The following is a 10,497-nucleotide window of genomic DNA, read 5'->3' as shown; positions in this document are numbered from 1 at the left end:
TACAGAGTGAGTTCCAGGACAGCCAGGGCTACACAGAGAAACCCTGTCTCAAAAAAACAAAAAACCAAGCAAACAAAAAGTGACAAAGTACACATCCTCTTTGGTCTAAACAAGCAAAAAAAACCAGTTAGTTTTGTACACTGAAGAAAATGTATAGCAGGCCATACATTTAAATGCTGTAATATTCAACAGCTCGTTTTCCTAACTTGATGACTAAATTAAAAACTGAGAAGTGTCACCTGGGTAGCACCATGTCCTACTGTACTAAAAGCCTATTCCTCACGGGAAAAGGAGGTAAGGGGAGACCAGCCAATGACCACCTTTCCATGAATCACTGCATAAACTTTATCTCACCATCCCCAGCTATCCTGGAATTCATTCTGTAGACCAGACTGGCTCTGCCTGCCTCTGCTTCCCAAGTGCTGGGATTACATGTGCCATTCTGCCTTGCTACCATCACTGTCTATTCTTAAAAGCATGTAATTGTCTCTTAAATTAGCAATAACTACATATTATATGGCAATAGTTTATTCTATTTAATCCCTGGAGGAGCAGGCATAGGCAGATAAATCTGAGTTTGAGGCCATCCTGGTTTACATAGCAAGTTTTAGGCCAGCCAAGGCTACACAGTTGACCCGGTCTTCTAAATGAATGAAACAATTTTATGTATATATGCACATGCACATGCCCAAGAGTGGAGGGCTACCCCACCAGATCTGGTTTATTCCTTACACCATGTGGGTCAGGGGACTACTCAGGCTTCTTTTACCCTCTGAGCCACCTCACTAATCCTCACTTAGTGATTAGCTCTCTAAAATGACAAGTCCACTATCAAATAGTGACAATAAATAAATATGAAACGAAGCAGTAGCCACTCACCTCCAATAACACCAATGCACAAGTAAAGTTCCTGCACCGTGTTACAGAAAGAAGCTGCAATCAAGCCACAACCAGACAGGCAGCCACCAGCAATCATTACTGGACGGCTGCCATATTTATTCACCAAGATACTGCTGATAGGACCTAGAAGAGAATAAAAAATGTAGTAGTACAAATTCACACATCTAGAAAAGAAAGGCTAAATGTGAAGGTGGATCATTTCAACCAGAAAACTAATAAGCCTATCAGCATGGTTCATAAACCTGACCTTCAAACTCTAACAAACATTTTCTGCTGGTTATAAAATGAAGCATCAAACTCATTTATTTGGAATTTAAAAAGTCGAGTTTCAGACTTTCTAGATATGGACTTAAGGAATAACTAACTATTACAGGACATTAGAAGCTGCCTGGTTACAGCAGATGACTGGATGGCTGGGTTCCGTCCTCACACAGAAGGAAATCATATAAAACTCAACCTAAAAGCAAGAGTACTGAGTATTGAGAGGCAAGAGCTTTAGGAAATAAGTAGGTCAGAGCCTCCTGAGTTTATCAAGCGTCAAGAGGCCTGAGGGAACATATTTTTCCTTCTGCCATGTGAAGCAGCTAACAACACAAGGAACAGGCCCTTACCAGAGGCCTAATGCATGAAATAGCTAGTTCATGACATCACAGGTCACTTGAAAACTTAAGTTTACAGTTTGTATATGACATTGGTAGAGTATCTGTACATTTTCATGTGAATTATTCATAAGGTTTTACAAAATAAATATTGCAACACTGCTGTTCTAAGAAGTTTAGGTTAGTGTTACTAATTTTATAATATTTGAACTCCCCAAACAGGGGGAAAACAAATAAAAAGCAACTCAAACTTTCTGGGACTAGAGAGATGGCTCCGTGGCTACGAGCACTCGCTGCTCTTTTAGAGGACCTGACTTTAGTTTTCAGCACCCAGTATTAGGCAGCTTACAACTGTCCACATCTCCCAACTTTGAGGGGTCCAAAAATGCTGTCTTCTGGCCTCTATGACGACTGCATTCACATGTACAGAAACAGAGACAAAGATATACATAAATAAAAATAAAAACCTTGGGGGCTGGAGAGATGGCTCAGTGGTTAAGAGCACTGACTGCTCTTCTAGAGGTTCTGAGTTCAATTCCCAGCAACCACATGGTGGCTCTCAACCATCTGTAATGGGATCTGATGCCCTCTTCTGTCTGGTGTGTCTGAAGATAGCTACAGTGTACTCATAAAATAAATAATTCTTAAAAAAATAAAGACCTTAGTGATAATTTAGCTCTCAATTTTTATTTAAAAACATTTAAATAGCCCAGAGACCTGTGTTAAAAATGTTAACAACAGTGACATAGGTCTACCCAAGGCAGAGGTAAGCCAGCCTGATCTACATAATGAATTCCAAGATATCCAGGCCTACATAATAAGAACTGTATTTTTTTAAAAATGAGGTAGTGTACATCTTTAATGCTGGCAACTGGGAAGTAAAGGCAGGCAGATTCTGAATGAGACCAACCTGGTCTACCGAACTAACTCTAAGCTAACCTGTGAGACAAAGAAACCCTGTCTCAAAGAGAGATGGGGGGAGAGAAGGGGGACAGACTGGCATGGTGGCACAGACCTTTAAATCCTAGCATGGGGTGGGGTGTTGGTTTAGACCCTACTACTACACAGAGGTCCTGTCTCACAAAACAAGCCAGGAGGGGAGGAGGGAATGAGTGCTGGAGATAGCGCAGCTGGTTAAGAGCTTCACTTCTTCTCCAGAACCTAGGTTTGCATCTCTGCACCAATGGCAATTCACAGCCACGTGTAACTCCAGTCCAAGGGGATCTGAAGCTCTCTTCAGCCTCCATGGTCACCATGCATTCATATGGCACACAGGCAAAACACTCATACCCATATGTATTTTAAGTTAAAGATATAAAGATACACAGGAGGAAAAAGCAGGTCTTCAAATTACTGCTCCTGTCCATTTATCCCTGCTCTAATCAATGAAGTTAATTATGCATAAGTAAATTATGACTTCAAGTCAGGTGACAGCACTGCGTGACTTTGACCCCAGCACTTGGGAAGCAGAGGCAAGTGGATTTCTCTAAGTTGGAGGCCAGCCAGGTCTGCAAAGTCAAAGCTATACAAAAAAACCCCTGACTCAAAAAACAAAAATACCCACTCCACCCCTTTCAGCTACACAGTGCTGTTTGCTTGTGGGCTTATCACATCAAAAAGAACAGCAGAATTAGTGTTCTCTCACATGTAGCCCAGAGCTGAATCCACTCAAGAGACTTAGTAAAGACTGTTGAATCTGCTACCAATTTAGCAGCCTAAGGCTAAGTTATTCTCTATTGAAAAGTAGAATCTTTGTGTTGGCTGTTAAAGAGCTACATCAGAGTATAATCTGAGACACTAAATTCTTTTTTTTTTTTAAACATTTATTCTTTTTTTTTTTAAGATTTATTTATTATTATAATTAAGTACACTGTAGTTGTCTTCAGACACACTAGAAGAGGGCGTCAGATCACATTAAGGGTGGTTGTAAGCCACCATGTGGTTGCTGGGATTTGAACTCTGGACCTTTGGAAGAGCAGTCAGTGCTCTTACCCACTGAGCCATCTCTCCAGCCCCGACACTAAATTCTTAGCAAAAAATATCTTGTTAGATATCTCACAAGACAACATGGAACACTGCCAACCGGGCTAAACAAAAATACTTTGCCTCAGAATTCCTATGAACAACCTCAAGTTTTATAGTAGGTTTAACTTTCATGTTTAATTGTGGTTTGACGACTCCAGGTAAAATAAACACGTTTTAAATAAGCAATTTACTTTCTACATAGCCTCCACACCATGCCAAAGAAAACAAAAAGGAAAAAAGATACATTTCAAGTTTAAGTGCAGCCAAAATGCCTTCAGAACCCGTAACATCAGCCGGGCAGTGGTGGTGCACGGCTTTAATCCCAGCACTTGGGAAGCAGAGGCAGGTGGATTTCTGAGTTCGAGGCCATCCTGGTCTACAGAGAGAGTTCCAGGACAGTCAGGGCTACGCAGAGAAACCCTGTCTCAAAAACCGAAAAATAAAAAATAATAAAATAATAAAAAATAAAAAACTCTATACACACACACAGACACACACACATACATATATATATGTAAAACCTGTAACATCACAGAACAAATGAAGATTTTATTCAGCTTGTCTCTTGGTGTGTGCACATGCATATGAGGATGCCGTTAAAGGGGGTGTCGGTTGTCCTCACTTCTTTGTGCTTGTGGGACAAGCTTAGTCCTTAAATTACAGATTTTACCTGAGACTTTGAACTACACTATTCCAGACATTTGAGCAATTTTTTTTAAGCCTTGCAATTCAACGTTTAAAAATGTTTACTTTTCAAGTATCTGGCAGAGAGTGAGAGAAATGTGGTCTGCACTTCCAGTGTTATCAGGGATGAAAAGCTCGCTTAGTACAACACTTCAGGAAGTAACACTGAGCAAGACATCAAAATGTCCAGACTCTGGCTGCCTAATGTAAGTTAGAGGAACAGAGGGCACTCACCTCCAGCGTACATGACAGCCAACATGATAGATGATATCCACGACACTTCACTGGTTGTTGCACTGAATATAACTTCAATCTCTTTAAAGAAGACAGTGATGGATTTGGGAAATGCATAGGAGAAGCCAATAGAAATGAAAGCTCCGACTACCACTGCCCACCCCCAGCCTCCATCTGGGGGTGTATATCCCACTGGTCCTCCAATCGCCGGTGGCATTTTAAGTGTAGATGAATCCCAAGATGCAGCGCAAATCTAGTATCTGAAGGATATTAAGTGGAAAAAAATTATGTCAGTAACAAAACAACCTCCACAAATCCCCTTTCTGCACTAAAAGCTTTTAAAGAATCAGAATGACAAAGAAAAGGTCTTGTTAGGTTTTGTTGTTTCAGGCGAGGGAAGGATACATAGTGAGACCCTATCTCCAAAAGTGGGGATAAGGGGGACAACAAACCTGTCACCCTGTAATCCCAATGGACTGTTGCTCTTACTCTTCTAGCATTTCTTTTGTTTCTTTGTAGTTTATTGTATGTGATGTTTTTTAAATGGTTCTCTTGTTATCAATCAGTGTTGGACAATGATACTTTATAAACACCATGTACTGTAGAGTGGCCAGTTTTCACAATCAAGCAAAGCAGATTTGTCAATAAAATCACATGTCAACTGTGACAACCATACCAGTTCTAACTAGGAAATCAGTAAAGCAGGAGTTTTGACTGTCCATATAGGAGGTGGTCTTTTTTTTTTTTTTTTTAAAAAAGGTCCAAGATATTATTTAAAAATTGGTTGCCTTAAAAGAGGATCACATGCAGCCCAGGCTGACTTCAACTCTTATGTGTAAGGCTGGCCTTGAACTCCTGGTTCTGTTTCTGGCTTCCAAGTGCTAGAATTATAGGGATTTTAAAAAAACATACCCAGTTTTGTTATCAGTGTACAAAATAAGGAGTGTCACTAACATTTTCATACAACTTGCTCATATTGCACCCTTATTCTTGTGTCAGCCTGCCCCCTTTCTTCCCAATCTCCATTCCATGTTTTATGTACATGTGTACAGGTGTCTAAGAGAGAAGACATTAGAGCTGCTTTTCCTTCCTTGTCTCACTCCAGAAACCTCTTTGGTTTCTGACACAGGGCTCTCCCTAGATCTATGTAGTCACAAATTTTCCCTTCCTTTGGGGACCCAGCTTTTTACTTTAAGGGACAGTGAACCCCAGCGCAACATGAGATGAACAAACTAGACCTCAGGTATCCATGTTCTTAGAAAATATGGCTTTTACCAAATTTAGTTCTATCTAAATATTAAGGATCTGGATCAATTTTTTACAAACATAGCCCAGGGGTCGGGGTATGGGAATCTGTTGTAGGAAATTTCATTCAGGCCAGGTTAAAAACATCTTTACAAGCCAAGGTTTCTTAAAATTGTACCTGACTGAATAAAGAAAGTTACTTAACATAGGTGTGCTGGTGGATTTAAATCTGTGAAGTCCAAGTGTTCCAGGCACTCATTCTCTTTTTTCCTTTATCTGAGCACAAAGACACTTCTTAAAGTTTTCTAAAGAACTACTAAAAAGATCTCAGGAGTATTTACATATACAAAAACCACCTACACACAGGCAGCAGAGCTGTCTAACACATCAAGCCCCGACTAGAACAGCAATACGTGCTGGACGTGATTAAACTTTGTGCTTTGCTGCCAGCTATGGTTTGTCCCAATTAAAAGACAGCTCTAATTTTCAGTCACGAAGACTTGCCTCATCAAGTTAATAAAAGCTTTTCTACAGACTCTAGATTTTCAACTTTTAAGTAGCTTTAGGAAGATTCACAAGTAAGTGAATGTCAAAATAGGTTAGTTTTTTTTTTGGGGGGCGGGGTACGGACAGCAAACATTTAAAAACCCAGAAACAGATTCAACACAATTCTACCACCACCTGACAAATAATTGTTACAATTAACATAAAATTCTGACTAAAAGTCTTCATTTACACCAGCATTTCTTCTTATCACAAGGCCTTATCCCAAAAGAAAATTATAGGACTGACCCTTTGCCTGTAGCGCAGGAAAAGGGAACACGTATAAGCTTCACATGCTAAAATCCAGAAGCTGAATGAAGGAGCCAAAAGTTTTAAGAGCTTAATCCTAGAGTGTGCAGCAACCCCCAAATGTTTAAATGTTACTGCCTTAAAGTAACGGGGTTAAAAAACAAGTGACTGAATGTTAAGATGAGCCTTCTAAAAGCTAAGCATAGTGGGGCATTCCAGAAATACCTGCACTTGGGGTGGGAAGAGTGTTAGCTTGGATACAGGACTATAAAACAACACCAAAAGGGAGTGGGAGGGCAGAGGCAGGAGGATCTCTGCATTCTGAGAGCAGTTTGGTCTACAGAGTGATATCCAAAACACCCAGATTTACATGAGACTCTATCCCCCCCAACCCCCACACAAAAATTACACCAGTGGTTAGAGACATAGCTCAGTAGTTAACATGTACTATTCTTGCAAAGGACCTGAGTTCAGTTGCCAACACCCACACTGGGTCGTTCATAAGCACCAGGCTATCCAGCTCAGAGGGTACCCACCATCACATGCACATTCTCCCACACAAACACAGGGGTGGGGGTGGGGGTAGAAAGAATGCATTATACTATTAAGCCAATGTTGTACTCTAGCCCCCATGTCCTGGACTCTCTCCGGAGAGAAGTTACAAAAGCCCAAGGAAACTATTAATTTCCCTGTACTCTCATACTACTTCCTAAAGGGGACAGCAGCCAGGTTGTGAATGTGAAAGATATAGAATGTATCTAAAGCTCAATGTATATTACTAAGCATAAACTAGTTTCAGGCTTCAAAATCAGACACTCAGATCCATAAGACTGATTTAACATGGTAACCTGTTTAACGGTTTTGATCTAACTTCTTGTTGTACAAGTAAGTGGCCCCAGAGAGAGAAAGAGAAAGAGAATATGAATGAATTAAGCTGGAAGTGTATCTCAGTAGCAGAATGCACAGGGCCTTGGGTTTAGTCCCCAGCAGTTACTGCCCCCCAACCCCGCCAAAAAAAGCCGAGTGGGGGAAGGAAAAGCATCTATGAAAAGTAGATGACGCCTAAACCTGACTAACAAAACACTCATCAATTACAACACGTATAATCTTAATCATATTGCATAAAGAAACACCACACAAATGTAAGCTTGCTTCTACACACTTCTACTTGCTTCTGCCTACTAAATAGCAGGACTGAAAACACGCACCACCACGCCCAGCTGACACTCTTGTTAGGACATCACACAGTTTGGTGGGTAAAGGTACGGGCAAGCAGGTCTAACCATCTGAGTTTGATCCCTGGAATCATCAACAAAGTTATCCTCTCTTCCACAGGAATGCCATGTCATATATGCCTGTATACATACATCATGCACACATTCATACAATAACTTAAGCCTAAATAAAAAAAGAAAATTCTGTCATTTGTGACATGGATGGACCCCAAGGACACTTGCTGAGTAAAATAAACCAGGTCTAGAAATAAAAATCCTGTATTTTTATGTGTCAGTTCAAGTGTGATACTGTTCTATATTGTGAGTTTTTTTGTAAAAGACTTATTGCTAAATACACTGAACACTAACTGGGCAAGCACTCACCAACTGAACCAGATGCCCAGCATTTAAATAGCCTTCCTAATTACTGATGACACAAACCTCACACTATGTTGTCATTAAAATAATTACTGGGTTTTTTATTAGAAATATACAATTTCCAAATGAGTACCTGATTTTCCTCAAATTAGAGTAATTATTAAACCACTTGCCTCCCTTCTACTCAACTGAGGTTTCTAAGTGACAGAGTGCTTAAGAGTAAGTACTAATATAATTAGGAGAGGGTGAAGTAAGGATGTGTGCTTCTAATCTGCAAGGATTTCAAGGCCTCTTTAGAGGTCCTTCCCACTGAGCTGTTGAGCAGAATGTTTCAATGAATGTGAAGTATATTTGCTGAAGTGAGCATACTGGAAAATGGGCTAGAAAACCCAAGTCAAATTAAGATATTTAATTGGTGGCACCTACACTTTCTGATTGAAAAGTATTTTCTCTGAATTTGTGACTTAACCTGTGACATTATGATTATATAATCCTATGACAAGATCTCCCTGCTGTGTACCTTTATAGGTCTGGCTAGCCTCACTCTCACAGGGGAACAGGAGTAATGCTTCCTCTAAGAGGTGTCAGATTTCTGGGGCACTTTGGCAATACCTGTGGAACTCATCAGAACACACTTTTAAGCTGGGGATGGCAGGGCACACCGGTTATCCGAGTCTCCAGAGGCTGGAGGAGGAGGAGGAGCTGTAATCTGCATAGTGAGTTCAAGACCAGCCTAGGCTACAAAGTGAGCCCTCTTTACAGAAAAAATGGTTCCTGCCTTCAGGTGCCTGCCCAGGCTTCCCTCAGTGGATTGCACTTTAGGATGATTTCTATAGTTGGCCTGATGAATCATTTGATGAAATGGACCGTACACTTGCTTTTCAGCAGTATATTGAACAGAACATAAGGACAGACTGCTCCAATATTGACAAAATTCTTGAACCACCTGAAGGCCAAGATGAAGGTGTATGGAAGTATGAACATTTAAGGCAATTCTGCTTTGAACTAAATGGACTTGCTGTCAAAACTTCAGACTGAATGCCATCTAGATACCTGTACTCAGATGACAGCAACTGAACAATGGATTTTTCTTTGTGCAGCACATAAAACTCCAAAAGAGTGTTCTGCCATAGACTATACAAGACACACAATGGATGGTGCTGCGTGTCTTCTGAACAGCAACAAATATTTTCCCAGCAGGGTTAGCATAAAAGAATCATCTGTAGCAAAACTAGGATCAGTGTGCTGTAGGATTTATAGACGATTTTCACATGCCTATTTTCATTACCAGCAGATATTTGATGAAAATGAAACATTTTTATGTCATTGGTTTACCAAATTTGTGATGAAATATGATTTGATGTTGAAGGATAATCTGATTGTATCAATTTTAGAAGAGGAAGTTCAGAATTGAATTTCTGGGGAAAGTGAAGCATGAAGGAATCTTGTAGAACAATGTACTGATCACATAATATCAACCATGTATCCATATTATAGATTATTTGCTTAGTATAGGTTTTTGTATGTTATGTGTTACCTTTTAAAATGGGAAATACATTTTAAGTTATTCATGGGCTGTATACTCACTGGTGTGGAAGTGGTTTTTAAATAAGCTTAGTATTATCTGTTTATAATGCCTGTTAATGAAAGAATTTAGTTTGTTTTAAAAAGAGTAAATGTACAAATGCATATGAAAAATCAAAATTACAACTGTCAAAATATTGGACATTTTAAATGCAAGCGGTGATTTTGAAATGGTGGCAATTTCAATCTGTGTCTAAAAGCTGATAAAGTCTGAGATTTACTAGTTTCTAAGTCACAGGCACTAACACAAGTCTAGACTCATAGGTAGGATTCCAACAAATTTATTATAAACTCTACTAACTCCACACACCTTGGAGATTAATCTTGTAGACTGTTTAAGTTTAAAATCTCTGATAAGATGGAGAAAGATTAAAAAAAAAAAAAAAACTCAAAACCTTCCTATAGGAAAATAGAAGAGAAAACTAGGTAAAAACATTGCTTTGGTTCTCAAAATTCAGTAACTGGGCTAGCAAGATGACTCAGCAAGTAATGGCACTTGCTACTATGCCTGGGGACCACATGGTGAGAATCGACTCTAGCAAATTGTCCTCTTTGCTACACAGGAATCCAAAAAGAAAACCTAGCTGGATGGTGGTGGTTGGTAGGCAGAGGCAGGCAGACCTCAGATTGAGGCCAGCCTGGTCTATAGAGTGAGTTTCAGGATAGCCAGAGCTTCATGAAGAGTCCTTTTTAAAAAAAGACATTTACAAGCCAGGCAGTAGTGGCACACGCCTCTAATCCCAGCACTTGGGAGGCAGAGGCAGGAGGATTTCTGAGTTAGAGGAGGCCAGCCAGGCCAGCCAGGGCTACACAGAGAAACCCTGTCTTGAAAAACCAAAAAA

The 10,497-nt window shown here is 40.0% G+C and overlaps 1 protein-coding gene and 1 pseudogene across 1 annotated transcript in view; one reads left to right on the top strand and one right to left on the bottom strand.

The window, feature by feature from the left end:
* Window positions 1–10,497, bottom strand: part of Slc16a1 (solute carrier family 16 member 1) — a 21,259-nt gene that overhangs the window by 4,800 nt on the left and 5,962 nt on the right. The window contains exons 2-3 of the mRNA XM_031375064.1: window positions 4,443–4,702; window positions 880–1,023 (exon numbers count right to left, since the gene is read on the bottom strand). Coding sequence (XP_031230924.1) covers window positions 880–1,023; window positions 4,443–4,659 — 361 coding nt within the window. The 5' untranslated portion in view covers window positions 4,660–4,702. The remainder of the gene's footprint in view (window positions 1–879; window positions 1,024–4,442; window positions 4,703–10,497) is intronic.
* Window positions 8,750–9,509, top strand: LOC116093553 (annotated as a pseudogene).

This window comes from Mastomys coucha, unplaced genomic scaffold, assembly GCF_008632895.1.
Source record: "Mastomys coucha isolate ucsf_1 unplaced genomic scaffold, UCSF_Mcou_1 pScaffold16, whole genome shotgun sequence".
Lineage (NCBI taxonomy): Eukaryota > Metazoa > Chordata > Mammalia > Rodentia > Muridae > Mastomys > Mastomys coucha.
This window is presented reverse-complemented; position numbering and strand designations above follow the sequence as displayed.